The sequence below is a fragment of the Anolis sagrei genome, chromosome 4 (genome assembly GCF_037176765.1).
Source record: "Anolis sagrei isolate rAnoSag1 chromosome 4, rAnoSag1.mat, whole genome shotgun sequence".
NCBI lineage: Eukaryota > Metazoa > Chordata > Lepidosauria > Squamata > Dactyloidae > Anolis > Anolis sagrei.
This window is the reverse complement of record NC_090024.1, coordinates 11,956,610-11,980,703: the sequence shown is the minus strand read 5'-3', so window position 1 is coordinate 11,980,703 and position 24,094 is coordinate 11,956,610. Positions and strand designations below refer to the sequence as shown.

Here is a 24,094-nt window from a genome sequence, read left to right as displayed (position 1 = left end):
GCTTCTGGATTGAGAGAATCAGCTGTCTACGAAGACATTGCGCAGGGGACGCCCGGATGTCTTGCAATCCTGGGAGGAGGCTTCTCTCATGTCCCCCTGATGCATTCTGACTTTGGCACCATGTTAACAGCAGTCTCTGAAGATGTAATACAAACACCTGCTTGTCCAGTTTTGATGGATTCTTTTCAATTGGTGCAGCTCAAGAATGTGGACAAGATCCTTGGAGAAACAAGAGCAACCACATGCATCCTAGATCCCTGCCCATCCTTGCTGGTAAAGCAGGCCAGAGGGGATTTGGCAGAGTGGGTAAAGGTGGTCAGTGCCTCCTTACAGGAAGGCAAGTTTCCAGTCAGTTTAAAAGAAGCTGTTATAAAACTGCTTTTGAAGAAACCATGACTTAATCCCACTCAATTAGTCACCTTTTAGCCAGTTTCCAATCTCTCCTAATTGGGGAAAGTCATGTGTGGTGGCCTTGCAACTCCAGGGGTTCTTGGAAGACACTGATTATCTAGAAGAAAGTAAAAAAAAAAGTGTTTCGGAGCATTCTAATTGCTTTCCATTGATTCTTCCCTTGAACAATCCATGTGGTATGAAAGCCCAATCAGCTGATTAGCTGTTTCAGGCTTTTTCAAAGCACATGTGTACTGGAACAGTCTACACAGGGGGAAGGGAGTGAAAGCATGTGTTATGTATGACTGCAGGGATATACAGCCGTGCAAAGGTGCACACTTTTTAACACATGTTTTTGACCTGTTAACCCGATCAATCCCGCACTTTGGCTAAATGTTGTTTAGCCACCCCCCCCCCCCCTTTAACCTGGTTACTTCTAGGTTTTACAGCATGTGTAGAAGAGCCCTGAATCCTGAAGCCATTACTAAGCCTAGTCTCAAAGCACTAGTGGAGTTTGCTTCCTTCTTCTCCAAATTTTCCCATGCAAAGTAAAACAAGGACAATAAACTTTTGACTCCTGAGCTATGAAGCAAAAAAATCAAGACAATACTTTAGTTTAAAAGTGACCTAGGAATCTTCGGATTTGGGAAAGGCTAACATGGTGGCTGGAAATTTTTCCAAATTAATGGGAGCAGTGAACCACTAGCTCTCAGAATAAGGTCTTCTCCCTCCCAAATTCATGCTTTTCCTAGATGGTCATAAAAAGGCTACAGGTGAACTACTGCATTAGACTCTCAACCTCATTGAATGGGGAAGGTGAGGGAGAAGTAAAGTGAGGTACTCTTCAGTCCCTGAGGCCCAGAGGCTAAAGAGGAAACAGGAGATGAACTGTGCTTGGGATAAACCATAACTTTTGGAGTATTCTAGAGAGCTGAATGTTTGTTTAAAGGCTGGAGGTTTGTTTGTAAAGTAGTATGTTCGTTTTAAGGCTTTGTGACTATTTTAGTGGCTAGAGTGCTGATATCTGCATGAGGCCTAGTGTTTGAGGTCTTGCATTTGAGTGGGGAGCTTCAGCTAGGTCCTCTGATGTTTCAATACGATTCATAAAGTGAAGCAATAAAATAAAGGAGGGGAGAAGTGAGGTGTTCTGAGAAAAGTTCCTGCTTTTAAGCTAAATCACCAAATTATGGAGAGGGAATAAGGAACTGCAGTTACATGCAGGGCCTTTCTTTTTTCCAGAACACTTGGCAAACTGCATCTGTGGCTTTGTTGGAAGAAAATATTCAGCAAATGGAGTTCCAAATCTCTACACTTAAGGACATCAGGCAGCTTGAGAATTTTTTGGACACAGCTCAACAGTGTCACACATATCAAATGAATCTGCAGAAAATGGGTTGTTGGTGGTTTTTCAGGCTGTATGGCCATGTTCTAGAACATGGCCATATAGCCCCAAAATCTACAACAACCCAGTGATTCTGGCCATAAAAACCTTTGACGCTACAGAAAATGACTATGAAGATGTCACTTCAAATGTGGAGGAGGCTGATGTTTGTAACACATAGAAGAAGGAAGCAGAGGACCAAGGATCATTCTGGGATTCTGGAATTGCATAATTGATTTTAAATTCTCTGCCCTGTGAGAGAGGAACAAAGCAATAGAATACTCTGCCTTGGAGTGTGGTGGAAGCTCCTTCCTTGGAGGCTTTTAAACAGAAGCTGGATGACCATCTGTGGTCTCTTCCAATGCCATGATTCCGCTCCATTTGAATCTTGAAGCAGCAGCATAGTATGCTTTAACATCCTTCAACTTTCTCATATACCCATCCACAGAAGTAAACCATATAGGTTCTTCATCCAATCCAATACATGAGCTAGGAATTATAAATCTTGGCTCTAGTTAATGAGATAGATATGAGGACTAGATTCCTGAAATGTCAGCAAGCACTAACTGACCATAGATGTTATCACTTGGAGCAGGGTAAAACAACTGTGTAGGGTCACTTTTCAGGTAGTACCTCCCGTGGACTCCACCAGTTCATCGCAGTGCACTAGAAGTGTACTTCTTCACTCAATGTGAATATTGTTGGTTGAAAAGAGGCTTGGGCCATAGGGTAAAATTCATGCTGTGAAGGATTTTCACTTGTATTTATAGTGTTCAGGTGAAAAATAATCTGAAAACCAACTTCTTGGTCAATGCAAACATTGGGAGGTTCTGGGCACTTTGAATGACCTTTAAAGCAGTGGTTCTCAACCTGTGGGTCCCCAGATGTTTTGGCCTTCAACTCCCAGAAATCCCAACAGCTCGTAAACTAGTGGGATTTCTGGGAGTTGTAGGCTAAAACACCTGAGGACCCACAGGTTGAGAACCACTGTTCTAAAGGTTTTTGAGTGTTACAAATGTCTGACCACAACTGCTCCATCCTTAATTTAGACACTGTTGTCTTTTTGAACATATATAGTAGGATAGATATACTGTACACTCAGTGTATTTTGACCATTGTGCAACTAAAGCCAATTAGACAGTAAATGGAATATAATTAGAGCTCTCCCACATCTTGAAACAATAGTTCAGTGAAGCCACTAGATCAGTCGTTCTCAACCTGTGGATCCTGAGGTGTTTTGGCCTTCAACTCCGTGCCTTGCAGGACTTAACAGCTTTCCACAGGGCATGTAAGACATGCCTGTTTCGACAGGCTTTTCATGTTTGATATTGCCGTTTTAAAATTGTTTTAAATTGCTTTTAAATTTTGTTGGATTTTAGCCATTCTTGTAAGCCACTCCGAGCCCCAGGGGAGTGGCGGCATATAAGTCCAAATAATAAATAAATAAAATAAAATAAACTCCCAGAAATCCCAGCTAGTTTACCGGCTGTTAGGATTTCTGGGAGTTGAAGGCCAAAACATCTGGGGACCCACAGGTTGAGAACCACTGCAGTAGACATGGTATTCATCTAGTACTAGTAAATTTCATTACTATATATGAGCTGAGAAATATTAATTAAAACTGAACAAAATTGGGTTGAATTATTTAGGGGTCTACTTTAGCTCTTATCTAAAAATAAACCATTCTCTTTTCTGCGTAGAGCAGCTAAAAGAAGAACCCAAAAGAAGTACAAACTTCCTTTTCTTTCTCTGCCATAGCACCACTTCTGACTTTTTTGAATGTCTGGGCAAGAAAATAACAGTAGCATTGGCCTGGGGCTGATGTTCCCCCGAGCCAGAACCGTTTTTTCCCTCTCTCCACTGAAAAATGCTTGTGCCAGCAGAACTGCTGACCGACAGGTTGAGAGCTCTCTCTGTTAGCTCCATCTCCCTATGGGGGGCATGAAAGAAGCCTCCCACAGGATACTAAAACATCAAAGACCTGGGCATCCCTGGGCAATGTCCTTGCAGACAGCCAATTCTCTACAACAGAAGCAACTTGAGGTTTCTCAAGTTGCTGCTGACATGAAAAAAAATCTCAGAATATCCATTGGTCATATCATAATCAATCATTCCACCACCACCCCCACCCCCCAGTGTGCCTTATGCCCAAGGTTGAGTTAAACTCAAGTATATAAAGTACTTTAACCATTCTCAATGAACAGTCTAAGTCAGTTGTTTTGAATTGTAAAAGAAACAGTGGAACACATTGGTGCATAGTAAAGACATCAAACCTCAACTGAAGACCTTAACAGGTTTAAAACCAAGATCTCAAACAACTATCAAAACATCACTAGCACCACCAGCAACATTGTAAGAAATATTTCAGTTGCATCATCCTACTTATCCACTCAAACCTTCCTAGAAAAGTCTTTAAAATCAGTCAAGAAGGAAGAAAATGAAACGTTTTTATAGAAAGAAACAAACCCTGTGATGTATTATAAACAATGTAATTCTAATTTATGCAATATATTAAGGTGTTGTTGTATGTATCAACTGTTTTAATCAGTGTCCTTTACTCAAATTTCAGGCAAAATAATATGATTCTGTAAGAGTGAAAAACCACAATTCCATAAGAGAAATTTATTTATGTTTGTCTCATTCTGTTCACAGGAAAACGTATCTCGGAGTTAGGAAGGTGATTTACCATCCCCAAAACGACTTCATAAATGACAGCACTGCTTCTGGAAATTCAGAAAACATGCTAACTCTTTCTCCAGACATAAATGGAAGTGCTGGGATTAGGCAACCAATTAATAGCACTGATCATGTATCTCCTGAAATTATCATCAATAGTTTTATTCTCACAACCAGCCTTTTAGGGCTTTTGGGAAATGGAATGGTGATTTGGCTCCTTGGCTTTCACATGAAGAGAAATCCTTTCACCACTTACATCCTAAACCTCTCCATAGCTGACTTTGGGGTCCTCGTCTTTTTAATTAGCACTGCTGCTTTGGTGATGTCCATGGTTCAGTATAATGGAATCAATATTCACTCTATTTTTTTCCTAATTTTTCTGGAGTTATTTTTTTTCACATATTCTGCAAGTCAATATATATTGACTGCCATCAGTATTGACAGATCTGTGGCCATCCTCTTCCCACTTTGGCATCGATGCCACCGGCCTCCATGTTTGTCCACTATTGTTTGTACCCTAATCTGGATCCTCTCTTTTGCCCACTCTGCAATTCACTTCACTCTCCATAGAACTAAGAGCTTTGGCAATACTCCAGTGTTGTATCCACTTATTATGAATGTTCTGCTTTGCACTCCTATCATGGTTACCTCCACTCTGATCCTGACCATTCACTTATGCTGTAAATCAAAGCAACATCATAGGGGAAAGCTTGTCATGTCCATCTTGCTTGCCCTCCTCTTCTTCCTCATCTTTGCTGTCCCACTTAATGTGTTCTATATCATAACTCATTATCACACCTCTCTTCCCACTCTAATGGGAACAGGTTTTGTCTGTTCTTCTCTGAACAGTTGCATCAATCCTCTGATCTATTTCTTAATTGGGAGGAGACAAAAGAAAGGTCAGCCCAGAGTGTCCATGAAGGTGGCACTCCAGAGGGTCTTCAAGGATGAGCATGAGCATAAGGAAGAACAGAACACCTCAAGTGTAACCACTGTTTGATGCCCTGTTATGGGCAATGTGTCCACCATTTCCCCTAACAGTATCTTAACATTTCTTTGTAAAATAAAAGGCAACTTTGTAAGCAACATCAAGATGCAATTAGGGATTTTTTTAAAAAAAAGTTGCAAACTCCATATTACAATAAGATAACCAGAGATATTTCCATAGCATATCCATATTAGAAAGGCTGCACTTAACTCAGTAAGATACTCTGTGGGCTGATTCACAATACAGAGATATGCCACTGTTGTTCTACTTTAACTGCTATGGTTTTGTTCTGTACAATCCTAGGGTTTGCAGTTGAGTATGAGACATTTAGTCTTCTCAGTCAGAGAGCTCTCTGGTGCATCATGAAACTATAAATTCTAGAATTCCATATGATGGAACTATGACAGTTAAAGTGGAATAATAGTACAGCAAATTATATAATGATGTAGTGGGCCCTGTGCCCTTTCTTCTAAAACTCTAAGATTTGCAATCCCTATTACACTCAGTGTTTGCTTTCTAACCAGACATTCCTTATTGCTGTGATTAGTAGTGGAGTGAGAGTTCACTCTTTCCATTGATTAGCCTATTTGGATTATCCTATAAATGCCCATGTCTTATAGGGAAGGTAGGCAGAAGAAATTGGGGGGAAGGGAACAGTTATCCATTACACACTCGGTTGGTGGAATTTCAAACAGCTGAGAACAAATGAAAATTGATCCAGTGAACGTTTAGATTTGGAAAATAATGAATGCTACCATCCAGTTGTGCAAGGTTACAATTCAGTCTCAATACGTTGTGTTGTGTTATGCTTGAATAATAAAACTTGCAAGCAAGCACTTAAATAGGAAACCTTTCTTCAGGGAGTCTGAAAATTGTAAGAGGTATTCTGGCAGGATAGGGAGTGATATACTGGATTTCTGGTCATCTTGGAAGAAATAAAACCTTGTCTTAAGTACAAACTGGAATTTTCCTGTGAAGCCCGTCCCTCCTATAGTAGTCTCATTGTTGCCTTCAGAAGAGCAATTAGTATTAGCTGTCATCTTTTCTTCTACTGAATGGAGACTGCCAGACCTGTTGCAATCTCCAGATGCTGCAGTTTCCAGAGGTTGGGCAATACTTTTTGTATCTGAAAGAGAGGAAGGGTCCTTCCACACGGGCCCATAACCCATGATGGGTCACGGATTTACCTGAGGCATCCAAACAACACCTCAGGTAAACCTGAATTAATCCAGAGTAAACTGGAATGTCCCAGTTTACTCCAGGATAATTTGGCACCTGGAAAGATCCCAACCGTAATGCAAGGTCCAAATCTTTCCACGTGTGGGCCTCTGGAGATTGACTCCCAGGACTGCATTACATGGTCCTGAGAGTCAATCCCCAATGCCATCCCAGTTCTTCGGACTCTCAGAGCCTAAAGGATTAGGATAACATTGCACCCTCTCCTTCCAGCTCCCTGATTTGCCCAAAAACTTACTGTAGGGGGCTGGCTAAATGTGCAGACCCGTGGAAGACAGCTTCTGATGCGTTCAAATATCCCAGTTTCTCCCAGAATTTAGCCCTGTCTGGAAGGACCTGAAATGTCTATGCTCAATTGTTTTTGTCCCATGTGTTGTAATTCCATTGTTTTCATCTCCTCAGACTATTTCAAAATTATTTCCAAAAGGTAACAGCCAAAGGTCACATTCCCGTCTGCTCTTTGTACACATATTCTTTTAGCACGTGAGGGCTCTGCACATCACTTTAATGGACCTTGTCTTTTGAACTCTCCATAGAATAACATTAAGATTATGGTTTGTCCCACCCAGAGGTGTCTCCTTCCCTTCAGATGACAGGCTCCAAGTTAGAAACAGGTTAAATTTAGGCAGAGGAACAAATCAAAGACAGACAAAAATACAAGGATCAGAAGGAACTCCACAGAGAGGAAGAAGAATTATCATAAGCAGAGAAAGAAACCTTTTTCACTTGGACCTTTTCATCCAGAACTTGCTTCCCTGTCTTCTCACTTCATCTTTAGCCAAACATCTTATTTAGACTTTTATTTGCATAAGAAAGTAAGAAAATGTGTGTGTGTTGTAGGATTAGTGGTTTTAGCATCTGTCTTTTTTGCTTTGAGAAACAGTTTATATTGACACAATATGCTATGTTGGGGTTCTACCTATATATTTTTTCGTTCTTCTTAATAAATAAATAATTCATTTCACTTAAAAATCATTTTGTCTTGGCCTGATTTGTTCCCCTTTTTGGAGCTGCTCAATTTATTTGTCCATTTTAAGACCTTTTGCCTGGGAGAGGTTCTCCACAAAACCAGTAAACCCAAACCAGTAAACTGCTCTTACCTGTCATAACTTTCGACTCCAAATACTAGTAGAGCTAGCTGTGAACATAAGCTGCTCAGGGGTGGCACCTTGTTGCCAATAGCAACATCAGTTCTTCAGTGATTTCTCTATTTGCATTATCCTGCTAATAATTACACCTCTGTTGGACTATTAGCTTGACTTAAGACTGCTGATTAACATTCTGGGCACCACAATTCATGAAGGATATTAACAAACTGGAACATGTCCAGAGAGGTATGACCCAAATGATAAAAGGCCTGGAAGCCAAGCCCTATGAGGAGCAGCTAATGTATAACAGAGCAAAGAAAGACAGATGCTTTTGAACTGTGATGTTGGAGCAACATTTTGAGAGTGCCTTGGACCACAAGAAGATCAAACCAGTCCATACTCCAGGAAATAATTCCCTGGCTGCTCACTGGAGGGAAGAATATTAGAGGCAAAGATGAAGTCCTTTGGTCACATAATGAGAAGACAGGAAAGCTCAGAGAAGACAATGATGTTGAGGAAAATGGAAGGAAAAAGGAAGAGGGGCCGACCAAGGACAAGATGGATGGATGGCATCCTTGAAGTGATTGGCTTGACCTTGAAGGATCTGGGGGTGGCCACGGCTGACAGGGAGCTCTGGCATGGGCTGGTCCATGAGGTCATGAAGAGTCAGAAGTGACTGAACAAATAAACAACAAAATGATAGCTATGTTTAAACATTGGAAAAGATGTCATACTGAGGAAAGGAGAAGTTTGTTTTCTGCTTCTCTGGAGACCAGGACACAATGGATTCTAACTGTACGAAAAGAGATTCTATCTAAAAATGAGCAAGAACTTCCTAATGGTAAGAGCTGCTAGATAATGGAATTTGCTACCTTGGGCTATAGGTTTCTAAAAAAATATAGACAGGGAAATAAAAATTAAGATAATAAGGGGTACCAATATAGATCATTTGTCCTTAATGTTAAAGGATGGGAGGGTGATAGCATTAAATAGAGATTACATGGATCAGGAAAAATATGCAAATAAAATATAAATAGGATTTCTTTTTCTTTTTTTTGGAAAAAAGACAAAATCAACAGGGAAACATAGATGAGAATGGTAAGGGTTGCCAGTAAAGCCTTTATAAGAGTAATGTACACTCGACTTGCTAAAAATAATTGAAAGAAAATACAAGAAAAATAAATGAAATGTTATAGGATATCCAGGAGACAATAGAACAAGAACTAAAGAAATAAAAATTGAAATGTCAATCCAGTTATTTTATTTGTTAATGAGCTAGAAAAGAATAAAATAGAAAAAAACAGAACTTTAATCATGCCAATAAACCAAGCAAGTAGCAAGTATTACTCGTTCAAAACTCTTTTTATTAGAAATTTTGACAATCAAATTAAACGGCAAAAGGTTTTCCATACATGACAACAGCAGTAAAATTCATATACACACAAAATTGGAAAAATAAAAGAATATCAAACACAGAAAATTGTGAGGTCAAAATGTAAGACATGGTAGAGATGAATAAATTAATTATGATATTGAAAGTAAAAAAAATAGATTTCATACAATTCTGGGATCCATTAATTAAATATTTAAAGAAAGAAGGTGAAAAGATAACAACTAGAGACTGATATATTATTATTATTATTATTATTATTATTAAATAATCAAATGGAAAAAGAAAAATAACATTACAATAAAATGTAATATTAAAGACCTATTATGAATTAATTGTATTTTAGATTAAATATGCACAAAAATCTTGTAATACGAAAGTGGAAAGTCACTCATTTTTTGTTCATTTAATAATAATAATAATAATAATAATAATAATAATAACAACAACAACTTTATTCTTATTTCCCGCCACCATCTCTCCGAAGGGATTTAGGATGGCTTACAAACAGCACAAGGTGCCTAAAAACAGAACATAAAATAAAATAAAATATAAAATACAATTGAATAAAATATATAACCATATAAAACAACTTAAAACTCAATTAAAACAGCACTTATCAACCAATGGAGGTAAGCCACTGTAAACATTGCCAAGCTGTAAACAATAGGACAAGGGAATGGGATAAGTGCAAAGCTATAACCATCCTTACCTACTTCAGGAGTGAAATACATTGTGTTGCTATCTCTCTTTTACAAAACATGAAATAAAGGAATGGTCTAATGATCATCTCATCCAATAATATTTCTCATCTACACAAAGAACAATTTCATGTCGATAGATAATCCTTCATTTTTGTGGATTGCGTCATATATTATAGGTTCAACATTTTGGGGGAAAAATAAATGTAAACTACTGATTAAATGCACACCATGATAATGTTTACCTTTGTATATTTAAAGGTAGATTTATTTCGATTACTTCTAAGGGGGATGGGCAATCTTTCTCTCTAATTATTTAAATCACTTTGATATATGTTGGATGACACTTTCCTGAAAGTAGGCATGGAAAGTTTATTCAAAAATATTATTGAGCTGTTCTAATAAGAAAAGTCCTGAGTGAATGCTAATCCTTGCAGTTCAAAACTACGTCTGTGCAAAATATACACACAATTGTTTTGTGCAGAAAACATCATTTCCACAAAAGAAAGAAAATTTTCTGGCTGAAAAATAGTATTTCAATATAGAAACATTTATTCCTGTCCAGGAAATGCTACAATGGGGGATTTAATCAATCCAAAATCTGTGCATGGTTGGGGTGCATAAAGAACTGGGGGTTTTTGCACTGGAAATAATATTAAAGCATTAAATATTGTTTTCTGTGCTTAAGGTACTATTTTTTGTGCAAAACAACCGTTAGCAAATATTGTGCACAACGAGTCACAAAGTGTGATTTTTTAAAAAAAAACAACTCAATAGATTTAGAAAACTTTGTTTTGCACCAGAAAGAATATTACCAAAATTATTTGTTATTTATTTATTTACTATATTTATATATCACTTTCCTCACCTCTGGGGGGACTCAAGGTGGTTTACAACATATCAATGACAAAAATTCAATGCCACATACATATAATAGAAAACATAATAACTGAACATTAATATATCACTATAAATTAAAATCATGCAAACCATTAAACCTAAGGCATAAACAACATTTAAACATTAAAACAAGGCATTAAAAACATCCTACTATAAATATTAAAATTATATGATCCAAAAATCGTACACCGTGGCCATTCTGATACTCATTGCACATAGTTCCAAATTATTTGTTACATCTTTTGTGTAGGAATAAAGTCAAGAATTGCATTGTAAGAAGAATGAATAATGCAAAAAAAATTGAATATTTTCTCTTTGGAAACCAGCAGATGTACACTCACCATTATTTTCTGTTACATACTGTCAATCAATTTTGAATATTATGTATGAATAATGATTTTACAAGTGAATTCTGAAGAATTATTTGGTAAAGATAACCGCTTTCACACATAAAGGATCCTTATAATTGGGTTGCTCCTGTGCTGGTGGTTTGTTCTTCTCTACTGTCTTGCTCATCCCTGAAAACTCTTTCGAGTGCCGCCTTCATGGAAATCTTGACTTTGCCCATCGTTCGACCCCATCCAACTAAGAAATAGATCAGGGGGTTGATGCTACTGTTCAGAGAAGCAAAGGCACAACAAACGAATGTCATGGAGGAGATTTTATAACACTTGCTTTCATGTTTTCCATCAAAGCTATAAATCATGTTAAATGGGAAGGTAAAGAGGACAAAAAAGAGGAGTGTCAATAAAATGGCTGTGGCAAGCTTTCGCCGCAGTTGTTGTTTTGGTTTATAACAGACATGGATGAACAGAATGAGCGTAGATATGACCATGATAGGTGTGCAAAGCAGGACATTCACAAAAAGGTGGTAGAAAAAAACTAAACGATTTGTCTTGAGAAGAACTAAATGGATGACAGCAAGCAGAAAGGAGACTAACCAAATTAGGATAGAAACCATAATGGATAAATGTGGGGGGCGATGGTATCGATGCCAGAGTGGGGCGATAACGGCCACACATCTGTCAATGCTGATAGTTGCCAATAGAAACTGGCTAACAGAATAAGCGAAGAAAGTAAGCTGACGGATTATTTGAAAGGAAGACCTTGCAACAGGGTAGCCATCGCACGAGTGTATTGCAGAGCTAGCCATGCAAAGCAGGAAGATGAGGACACCAAAATCAGCAATGGCAAGGTTCATGACGTAGGTTGTGAAATGAGTCTTCTTAATTCTGAAGCCAAGAAGCCAGATGACCATTCCATTTCCAGGAAGTCCCAAAATACAGACTATAACAGTTATAACATTGAGGGGTTTTATTGTTCCAGAAGTGTCATTTGCACATATGGCAGGAAGAAATGTTTCGTTGTTTTTCGAGTTGTCAGAATTATTCAAATTACATAGAAATGCTTTATAGAAACTGCTTCTCCCATCATGCAAAGACCTGCAAAGAGAAGATAGACTGAAGTGATTCTGTTCCTATTCAGAAATCAGAAAAAAAATTTTTTTACAATTTTCATTTCCTTGCATGATCTTTGAATTCCAAGGTTGTGGTTGTCCAACCTAAATTCACATGGATAGTTTGAATGGCTTTGTGTGCATGTATGTACATGTGTCTTCAATTTTCTGTCCTTTTTGTTTTTTGTGAACCCACAAATTCCATAGAATTTTTTCCATTTTGCCGTGTCCTCCTTTGAAATTACTGGTCTCCCATCCAGGGCTAATCTCACTTAGCTTCCAGTATCAAAAACAAACCTTTTTTACTGGGAGACCAAAATTGTGCTTTTGATGCATATAGGCTACAGTCAAAAATGTTTTAAAAAATAAGTGTAAAATCATTTTGGGTAGTTTTCCTATAATATTCTTTCAGTTCTCATTTTGCTTGAATTACTTTGTTCAGTTGAGTATTTCGTTTTAAAGGAAAAAAACATTGAATTAGCTCCATTGCAAACCAGGCAATAATTTCAGTCAAGATTCCATATGAAAAAGAATGTCACAGGAGAATAAATTTGAGGTCTGAGTGTGTTTTTGCACACCTACAAAGTATTTTAATTTGTTTTGGGTGGAGCAGCATAAGGACCCCCTATTGCTGACACCACACAGTGGGATGTGTGGAAAGGACCTCATCACACGTAGAAATGATGTGCCAGGAGAGTGGAAGGGAGGGAGCGAAAAATCATCCCCCCCCCCTCTCTCCTGGCACATCATTTCTATGTGCCGGGAGATCTCCAGCAACGCTCTACTGAAAGCCGGGTCAGTTTTCCTTACTTTTAAAAGGGGTTTTAGGGCTTTGGGGAAAGGAGGTTGAGTCAAGACCATCTGGACACCCACCCTAGAAAGTGCGCGTTTTCTGGGGTGTGTGTGGGTAGGGGCCCAGGAACATCCACATTTTTAAAACACATATGCTCCTGGGATAAAGGGCTGTGTGGAAGCACGTCCTATTTAAAGCGGATAATTGGGATCTGCTCCTGGGATATAGGGCAGCATAGAAGGGGCCTAAGAAGTATGGTTCAGGTACATATAGAAAAGATGGATTCTGGGTGCCTTTGCACTGTAGAATTGATGGAATTTGGGACCACTTTAATTGCCAGGGCTCTATGCTATAGAATCATGGAGCTGTAATTAAGGCCCCTTCCACACTGCCATATAAAATCCAAATTATCTGGACTGAACTGAATTATATGGCAGTGTAGAAGGGGCCTTAGCTAGGCACACTACTCCTTTTGGTCAGAGAAAGCTGAAGTCTTTAAAAAGTATCATTTCCAGGAATCCATTTGTTTATTTTTATTTAGTAAATGATTTTGCATTTTGGAATGTACAGTAGAAATAAGAGTGTAAGTGTAAAACTGGGTCCTTGAAGGCTTTATGTGGCTTGCAAAAGTATATGAGGACCCCAAAAACAATTTGGGAGATCTGGATTTGGGCTAGAATCTGGACTTGGGCTAGAATAAAAGAAAGGGAGTAAATGTTTCAAATCTGAGATGATGGCCAGATATTCCCTTAAAGTAAACAAAACCCCACAAAGAATGTCCTCAGACCACCTTGCAAGTTAATACATTAGAGGCACCAAACCACAAGTTGTAGTGTGTGTTGTAACAGGCAGCTGTTGCTTCCTGTATTTTTAACTTTTCTTCTAAACATTTGATTAGCTAGGCTGGTGGTTTTGAGGGATAATGCAATGCATAACAGACACTTCTCTTGGATCACACATTTAATAATACATCACATACTTACAAACTTTCAGGCGTAGGGTATGTTGAAACATTGCTGTAATCAGGCATCTTGTTTTCCCTGTCAGATATTTTCAGTATCTAAAAACATGACCAAAGAAAGACAAGTCAACTGATGTGATAACTTTTAAAATACAGTCTTTTAAATTAGCAGATTTAAAAAGGTTCAAATTAGCAGATTTAAAAAGGTTCAAGGTTCAATCAGGCAGGAATGAATTATGTACCTGCAGAGATGTGTGCCCTCCCCCTACTTTGGGCTATGTTAGTTAAAAGTTAATTACAACCTCTGTTGAACTTTTTCGCCCAGACTCAAATAGAATTGCCTTTGCAGCGCATGCAGTCTCAGGACCATACTTCACCACCACCACTGATCCCACCCTCTATGCCAGCGTTTCTCAACCTGGGGGTCGGGACCCCTGAGGGGGTGTCAGAGGGGCCACCAAAGACCATCAGATTATTTTCATTATTTTCAGTTGGTCATGGGGATTCTGTGTGGGAAGTTTGGCCCAATTTATTGTTGAGGTTCAGAATGCTCTTTGATTGTAAGTGAACTTAAAATTCCAGCAACTGCAACTCTAAAATAGCAAGTTTATTTTCCCCAAACTCCACCAGTGTTCACATTTGGGCAAATTGAGTATTTGTACCAAGTTTGGTCCAAATCCATCCTTGTTTGAGTCCACAGTGCTCTCTGGATGTAGGTGAACTACAACTCCAGAACTCAAGGTCAATGCCCACCAGGCCTTTCCAGTACTTTCCTTTGGTTATGGGGGTTCTGTGTACCCCAACTTGGTTCAGTTCCATTGTTGGTGGAGTTCAGAATGCTCTTTGATTGTAGGTGAACTATAAATCCCAGCAACGACAACTCCTAGATGACAAAATCAATCCCCCAACCCCACCAATATTTAAATTTGGACGTATCAGATGTTTGTGCCAAATTTGGTCCAGTCACTGAAAATACATCCTGCATATTAGAGATTTACATTACGATTCATGACAGTAGCAAAATAACAGTTATGAAGTAGCAACGAAAATAATGTTATGTTTGGGGGGTCACCACAACATGAGGAACTGTGTTAAGGTGTTGTGGCATTAGAAAGGTTGAGAACCACTGCTCTATGCCTTAGGAGAGCACCTTGTGCCTGTCACTGTACAATAAGGACAGTTTCATTTCCCCCCTACTAGATTTCCATGCCAAGATGACCCAAGCAATGCCTGGTTGCACAGCTGTATGCACCTATCAACTGCCATTCTCCTCTGAGGACTTTTTGAAATCGATCCTGGATCAAAAATTGCCCCATGGTATTTTGTTGGCTTTCCGAAATACAAGAAAAAAATTCCACATTGATGGATACAAGTTCTATCTACTACATATAGTTTCAGACCTACCTGGTACTGATGAAGACAATTTGTGGCGATGTCCAGTTGTCAGCCATGGTAAATCTGGCTGCCTAATCTGAGAAATACTGATATGAGCCTTGTGAGAAAGCAGAATGTATAAAGCAGGAACTTGTTCTGTCTTCATTTGGGGGGTTGGGAACCTTACACAATATTCTCAGAACCAAACTGACAAAATACTTCTGTGAAATTGCACAACACATATTTCAAAAAGGATCTGATCGTATCGTACAATTATAGAATCATAGAGAAGAAGGCTCCTCCACAATGACGGGCAGCATATTCCACTGTCAAACATTGACTATCCGGAAGTTCTTTCTAATGTTTAGGTGGAATCACTTATTCTGCAATTTTAATCCATTGCTCCATGTCGTAGTGTCTAGACTTGCAGAAAACAAACTTGTGACATCTTTTCAATTACTAAAGCATAGCAGTAGTTGTCTTATTTTCTCCAAGCTAAACACACTCAGCTTTCTCAGTCACTCCACATGCAACTTGGCTTCCAGATCTTTGGCTGTTGTGGTCTCCCTACTAGGACACGTTTCAACTTGGCAATATTCTTCCTGAATTGTTTTGCCCAGAACTAGACACAGTATTCTAGGTAAGGTCTGATCAAAGCAGAATAGAGTGAAACTATAGCTTCCCTCCATATTGATGCATTCTAGAATCACAATTATTTATTTATTTGTTTCAGGTACTTCTATCCCGCCCTTCTCAACCCCCTAAGGGGGACTCAGGGTGGCTTCCAACCAGCATAAGTTTGATGCCTACAATTCAACACAATAAAATACATAGTAACAATAATTATAAACAGTTAAAACATTACATTAATACAATAAAAAGCCAGCCTGGTGGCCATCGTTTTGCCAAGTTTGTAATTAATAAATTTGTTCTGCTTATCATAGTCCATTTCCAAAGCTTTAGTCGTCATTGTCCTTGTCAGTCTGCCAGATTACCCAAAGGCCTGGTCCATATCCATGTTTTTAATTTCCTTCTGAAAGAGAGGAGGGATGACGATGATCTAATTTCCCCAGAGAGTGAATTCCATAGGCGGGGGGTCACCACCGAGAAGACCCTGTCCCTCATCCCCGCCAATCTCATCTGTGACAAGGGCGTGGTCGAGAGCATGGCCCCTCCAGAAGATCTTAAATTCCTAGGCGGGACATAGAAGGAGATACATTCGGACCGTATAGGGTTTTATAGGTCAAGACCAGCACTTTGAATTGTGCGCAGAACTGAATCGGCAGCCAGTGGAGCTGACATAACAGAGGGGTGGTATGCTCTCTGTATGATGCTCCAGTGAGAAGTCTAGCTGCTACCCGTTGGACTAGTTGAAGTTTCCAAACAGTCTTCAAAGGCAACCCCACGTAGAGCGCGTTGCAGTAATCTATTCGGGATGTAACAAGAGCATGGACCGCTGTGGCCAGATCAGACTTCCCAAGGTACGGACGCAGCTGGCGCACAAGTTTTAATTGTGCAAAAGCTCTCCCAGCCACTGCTGAGACCTGAGGTTCCAAGCTCAGCGATGAGTCCAGGATCACTTCCAAGCTGCAAACCTGCGTCTTCAGGGGGAGTGTAACCCCGTCTAACACAGGCTGTAACCCTATGCCCTGTTCGGTCTTGTGACTCACCAGTAGGACCTCTGTCTTGTCTGGATTCAGTTTCAATTCGTTAGCTCTCATCCAGTCCGACACAGCAGCCAAGCACTGGTTCAGAGTCTGGACCTACTTCCTTGGTGACAGGTGAGAAGGAGTGACAGATTTGGACATCATCTGCATAGAGATAACATCTCATTCCAAAACTCCGGGTGATCTCCCCCAGAGGCTTAATGTAGATGTTAAACAACACTGGGGACACAATTGAACCCTGTGGGACTCCACACAACAATGGTTGTGGGGTCGAACAGGTGTCACCCAGTAACACCTTCTGGGACCGTCCCTCAAGAAAGGACCGAAGCTACTGCAAAGCAGTATCCCCAAGTCCCATGTCTACGAGGCATCCCAGAAGGATACCGTGGTCAACGGTATCGAAGGCCGCAGAGAGGTCCAGCAGAACCAACAGGGACACACTCCCCCTGTCCAGTTCCCGGTGAAGGTCATCTACCAAGGTGACCAAGGCTGTCTCAGTCCCATGTCTCGGCCTAAAACCAGACTGTGCCGGATCTAGATAATCGGTTTCTACCAGAAACCCCTGGAGTTGCGAGGTGACCACACGTTCCACGACTTTGCCCAAACTCTTTTCAAGCAAGGTTTCGCCCATCCTATATCTACATTTTTTTCAGCCTAAGTGTATTTTTCCCTATTGAAATTCATTTTGTTAGTTTTGGGTCCACTCACCAATCTATTAAAGTTGTTTTGATCCATTCCTCCTCATACAAAGAGAAATGAGCTGAAAGCAATTGCCTTTGCTCAAGCATTAAATAGACTTCAGAATTATAATTATGCAGATTTATTACATATGGGCTTTTTTATAAGGCCAGGAAGATATGGTAGACCTCATACTACAATTGTTTTGTTGACTAACCCTGAAATAATGGCAACAGACATGAGATTGGATGAAATAAGGAACCTGGAAAACTTGCTAGAGGGGAGAAAAATCTGGTAGAGGTCTTAACTAGGGAAGATATCTACCTGAAACAAAAATCTCCTGTCTCCCCTTGGAAGATGATCCAAATTATTATGATATTGCTTACCTCAGACTGGCACATTTTTAAGGCAGATGTAGGGACCTCCACCCTACAGCCCACAGAACTGAAAAAAGGAGAGCCAGCGTCCTCTTAGCTCCCAGGCCTCAGAAGCCACAGATACCATTCTAAAGTCCAACCCTTCACTCAAATAGTGTGAAAATATAAAGCAATTTTTGGTTTTCTTCCCCCAAACCTGGTAGTGAAATCTATTTAAACAAGGCACCTTGAACTAATTCCCCATTCCCTGAGAGACAATATGGGGTAGGCTACCTTTCCCCATGAAGAGGGGGGAAATCCCTGCCTTACCCTCCTCCAATGGGTAACCAGATGAAACTCATCCTCATCTAGGTGGGAGCCCCTGGTTAAACCCCTGTGTCAGCAGGACTGAAGACTGACAGGTCGCAGGTTCGAATCTGGGGAGAGGCGGATGAGCTCCCTCTATCAGCTCCAGCTCCTCATGCAGGGACATGAGAGAAGCCTCCCACAAGGATGATAAAACATCAAATCATCCGGGCATCCCCTGGGCAATGTCCTTGCAGATGGCCAATTCTCTCACACCAGAAGCAACTTGCAGTTTCTCAGGTCGCTCCTGACATGACAAAAAAAATCTAGGTGGGAGGGTGGGACAAGAAGAGCAGAAAGACAGCCAGGGTTTATAAAACCTCTTGTCCCACTCTCATGGCTTGACAGGCACATATACCATCAAAGATGCTCCCTCGCCTATATCAGCCATGACAGTTCAATCCTGAGTGTGAATTCTCCATCTCCTTGAGATCTAAGAATATCTGTTTCTCATCATCTTGCTTGTTTCTCTTCACCATCTTACTCAGTTCTACCATTCCACAAGTTTTATTGAACATTAAGGAAAGAGATTTTTACATTTCTTTGTATTGTATACACTGTTTTATTCTGGATGCCCAACAATAAATGGGGTAGGAGGGGCTTGGGGTCAATTCTATCTTATAGCCACTGATCCAGAAGGTCTACACTAATCAAGAATGAATAATCAACCTAACGATGAAGGAGGACTATCACTGGTGCTCAAGAAGATGGAGCAGCATCCTCAAATCCACCAATGTTATAATTAGGATAAGCAGAGAGGGAAGGCCAGCAATATCAGCTGTGATCATGAGTAGGCTTGTGTAAGCCACATGTAAAAGGAACTTAGCACTAATTTTCAGCTTGGTTCCTCTGATGTTGCAATAGATATGTTCAAATGTTCATGTGCAAATTTGACAAGAAGTCTATTTCTTGTCTGTGCCAGTTTAGGAGGTCTTAGTTCTCCATGATTTAGAATATAATAGAGAGAGAGATAAAATGGATTGACTTTATAATAAAGATAGACAAAGTCCAGCCCTTGGACTTAATGAGTTTACAAATCCTGGCCTTTCGAATGGTCAGTCATACCTCCAAAATTTCTCTGAGTACTATTAGCCATCTTCCAAATGGTCAATCATACCTCCAAAATTTCTCTGAGTACTATTAGCCATCTTCCAAATGGTCAATCATACCTCCAAAATTTCTCTGAGTACTATTAGCCATCTTCCAAATGGTCAATCATACCTCCAAAATTTCTCTGAGTACTATTAGCCATCTTGCCAGAATTTTAAACGTGGTGTGCTAAGCTCACCTTTCACAAGGCACATACCAGACTTTTTTCTAGTTCATCATGTTGTTAACAGTTCATGGAGGAACACAAGAAACTGCAATTTTGAATGGGTGGAATTTTGTATTTTAATAAATTTTATTTTTATGTAGTTGATAATTGAGAATATCATCCATACTTGTGTTAGGGTAAAGCTGTATCACCTAGTTAAACCATAGCTGTGAAATATCATCCTTCTGTTGAATACCAAGATTGTCTGACCAGTTGTGGTATGTTAAAAATGTTAATAAAATTAAAAATGTTAATAAAGTTAAAAATGTAATAAAACTCAAAAGAATTAATAGCAATTTCTGCAGAGCAAAAAAGCAAAAAGGTGCTGTAAGACATTGTGAAAGATCATCCCCTTGGATCATCTGTAGAGAAAATTTAAGGCAGACAGAACCCTTCATAAGGATTTTGGATCCCATCCTGAAAGAAAACTGGAAAAAATAATGTAAAACTACATTGAATTAAATACATTATTTTAAAGAGATGAACCAGGTGTAGGGACCTCTTTTGAAAGGTAGTGGACTTTTTAGGGGAGATGAAATCACACTTTTCCACTTGCACTAAATTTCACTGCTGCTTGAGAAAATGTCCAGCTTGGGCTATTTATCAGCCATTAGCAATAGTGGCCCCATCATGCCCTATTTCTTTAATATGTGTTGAATAAAGTGACCCCCATGGGAACAGCGCCTGTATCATCGGTTTACCAAGCCCAGCATCACTCTGTCTTATCAGAGTTCAAAAGCAGCAAACATAAGAATGGGAACATAATTGAGAAACGTGAGGAAAGGAAAGCACTTAGAGTTGCTTAAGCATTATTTTGATAAAGACAGGAATCATAGAATCATAGAATCGAAGAGTTGGAAGAGACCTCATGGGCCATCCAGTCCAACCCCCTGTCAAGAAGCAGGAATATTACATTCAAATCACCCCTGACAGATGGCCATCCAGCCTCTGTTTAAAAGCTTCCAAAGAAGGAGCCTCCACCACACTCCGGGGCAGAGAGTTCCACTGCTGAACGGCTCTCACAGTCAGGAAGTTCTTCCTCATGTTCAGATGGAATCTCCTCTCTTGTAGTTTGAAGCCATTGTTCTGCGTCCTAGTCTCCAAGGAAGCAGAAAACAAGCTTGCTCCCTCCTCCCTTTTAAAATATTTACCCAAAATTCTCAAGAATTCAGTATAATGTTACTGGGTATAGGCAGGAAGGTACAGATAGAAATGGCATCATGGAAAAGAAGAATTCAGCATCATGAAAGCAATTTTTGCACAAAATATCCTACCTGATCTCCATTGCAACTGCTTCTAAGTGCCAATACAAAGAGTTGAGATGGTCTCCTTCTAGTCTGTGAATAATATCTCAGTGATAATCAGCTCTCTACTTTCAGAAGAACGTCTCCATTCAGCAGCAAATAACAAATTCAGATAGGAAGTATCAGAGGGAGGCTTTCATTTTCTCAACAAGGGCAGGGCACCAGATTGGTGTAATGATGACACTTCAAGAAAATCCATTATCAGGAGAACCAATATTGGAGATCTATTTCCTGATCCTTTCACTTGGTGCATTAGAAATTTCTTGAAAGTTGCAAAAGCTTTCCTCACGTTTTAAACCTCAAGAGAAATCTTCACTTTATATTGAAACGTGTTTCAAAGCCTAGCTAAGCATTAAGATTTTTTTTAATTAAGCCAATAAGGTTTTTTATTGTGTCAGAAGCAAATTGAGAATATACTGCAAGTTGTTTCTGGTTTGAGAGAATCGACCATGTACAGAGATGTTGACCAGGGGATGGCAGACTGTGTTACCATTCTGTGGGAGGCTTCTCTCATGTCCCCGCATAGGAATCTGGGGCTGACAGACCGGAGCTCACCCCATCTTGCAGATTCGAACCACCAGCCTTCAGGTTCCCAGGTCAGCAGTTCAGCTGGCACAATGGCTTAACCCATTTCACCACCGCAGCTCCCAAGTCAATAATTTATACCCCCCCCCCAATGATTATATATATTAGCAGTCTCTAAATAAAAAATTACATTTTCACTTCCAGTCCTCAGCTCTGGAGTGAAAGCACTCATCTGGAACTTTGTACATTTTTTTCATCTAAATATTGGTGAAAATGGCATCTGGAAGTGATATTATTATTATTATTATTATTATTATTATTATTATTACTATTACTATTACTATTACTATTACTTTTCCTCCTCCTCCTAGATTTGGAGCTCAAAATGGCTTGTAGATTAAAAAAGCAGTAGAGTTAAAAAGATGAACATTAACACTGTATTCAATTATCAATCTCAAAATAGAAAAGTAATAGGTTTTTTGATGTGAGCAGGAAACATTTCTGTTAATTAAATTGAACACAGCAGTAACTTCTATCTTCTAATAAGCATGGTAACATTGGATGTCATTGTGTGATATTCATCAATTGGTCTTTGCTGTTATGTCTATGGGAAGTGTGTGGGCGGGTGGATACAGTTCAATATAACATATAATTTTATAATATTTTTCTGAGATTGAGGGTTTGTACAAAATATAACTTTCACATTCTGCAGAAATAGCAGCCAAAATCTCCTAAGCATGTGTTTATATCTCAAACTACAGTCATAATAATAATAATTATTATTATTATTATTATTATTATTATACATTATTATATGTGTATGTACATGCTGCCTTTCTCCCAAAGTGAGATTTAAAGTGCCTCAGATAATATTAGATAAAATTATACATTTAAATACCTTGGATGCTCTGGCCTTCTGGACAGATATGCTTTTCTGCTTCTTCTAAAATCCCTATGAGAAGAATCAAGACAATCACATCCACAACCACCAATGGAAATTGGGATGCTTTTAAAGATCAAGATATGAAGTTGTATGTATGTATATTTTTGTCAGAGTGTTGGCCCATTCAGTCCTGCTCTATGACATTCCTTTAAGGACCTGACACAAAGTTTATGTCAGAGTTTTATATTGTTTAGGTCATTTCTAAAGTGATTGTAAGAATCATGTCCAATCATTGTATGGCTAGCAACAATCAAGCCAGCCACCTGTGGGAGTTGAAGTACTACTAATAGAGACTAAGCACATTGTGTTACTCGAGGCTGGAAATAGATGAGAGAAAGGTTGATGATTGGAGAGAGAGTTTGGAGCCCAAGGCTGGAGCTGGAGTTGCTGGGAGGTGTATTATCATTACAATGTCTGAAGAGCAAGACTGTGGCATCTTATCTGGAGATAAGGACTTTGTGTTTACAAGCCATTATGTGGAAGCAACTGGATATTCCAATGACTCTGCTTTATTTGTAAATACCTTCATATAAACTTTTCTTGGCTAAAAGTCAGTTTGTTTTTGTTGGGTTTTTCCTCCTTAGACGAAGGACGCAACTTCTGCAGAAGGGGTTGAATGTTTGGAACCCCAGTTTGATAGCTGCAACACTTTACTATCTACAACTATGATCAAATGGTGTTCTGCATTTTCGTGAAGTGCTTTCAAAGAAAAGCATCCTCTTTATTCTAAACTCTAAGTGTTTTGTTGTCTCGGGAAACTAAAAGCAGCTCTCATTGCTCCAGGAAACTATTTCCTGGATACTTTTTCCAACTAAATATCTTTCTTTGAAGAAGAAATTATTTTCTTTAAGGGGCCAGACCTCAGCAAAACTAAAACCTCAATCAACAGGCACCACCTCTGCTTTAACCCTAGTCACCTCCGTATTCCAGAAGTCAACCAGGACTTCAACAGGATCATCTGCTGCCATGACAGGAAACTCCCCAAGAGGCACCAGGAATCCATCTGGATCATCTTAAGGAGGTTGGCAGTTGCAGTAAGTTAAAACCTGATTAGGTGATGGTTAACAGTTTCTGAATACCGACATTTTCATCCCCACCCATAATAAATGATCAAGAGCATGTCCAGCTACATGAGTGGGCCCAGATACCATTTGAGACAGCCCCATGGTTGTCATGAAAGCCATGAAGTCCTGAGCTGTTCCCAACAGGACTCTGTTGCGTTTCTCCCTGGGATGGCCTTGTTGGCCACACTTCCTCCTCCCCACCACAGTTTCAATAGTAATACCCCGGCTCCAGAACCTCCCCCCCCCCCCATGGTCTCTAAGGTAAAGTGGTCAGGACTAGGTTGAGAAACTAGTCCATCACTAGAGGCTTTCAGGAGGGGCAAATCACTAAAAGAAATATCCAGATCCTGTTCAAAGGAATTGCCGAAACTTCCTGAAAAAAGTTCTGGGACCACTGTTGTGATTCTGGGGATAATACTAGTGTGGGTGTATTTTTCTGGTTCATTCTGATCTTTGGGGGAGTGGCTGGTGTAACGAATTGTCCTACCTTGCAAGACCAGGGTTAGCTCTGTATAGGCCCAATAGCCTGCCTGAAGATGTGA

At 39.6% G+C, this 24,094-nt stretch overlaps 2 protein-coding genes across 2 annotated transcripts; one reads left to right on the top strand and one right to left on the bottom strand.

The window, feature by feature from the left end:
• Positions 1 to 4,496: 4,496 nt before the first annotated feature.
• Positions 4,497 to 7,584, top strand: LOC132773529 (proto-oncogene Mas-like). The gene has a single exon (XM_067467270.1). The coding sequence runs from the start codon at positions 4,512 to 4,514 to the stop codon at positions 5,445 to 5,447; it is 936 nt and encodes a 311-aa protein (XP_067323371.1). The 5' UTR covers positions 4,497 to 4,511; the 3' UTR covers positions 5,448 to 7,584.
• A 3,347-nt stretch (positions 7,585 to 10,931) lies between these two features.
• LOC132772880 (mas-related G-protein coupled receptor member D-like) lies at positions 10,932 to 15,511 on the bottom strand. Its single transcript, XM_060771727.2, has 3 exons — positions 15,365 to 15,511; positions 13,983 to 14,059; positions 10,932 to 12,192 (listed from the first exon to the last, which is right to left on the bottom strand). The coding sequence occupies exons 2-3, from the start codon at positions 14,027 to 14,029 to the stop codon at positions 11,211 to 11,213; spliced, it is 1,029 nt and encodes a 342-aa protein (XP_060627710.2). The 5' UTR covers positions 14,030 to 14,059; positions 15,365 to 15,511; the 3' UTR covers positions 10,932 to 11,210.
• Between the last annotated feature and the right edge of the window lie 8,583 nt (positions 15,512 to 24,094).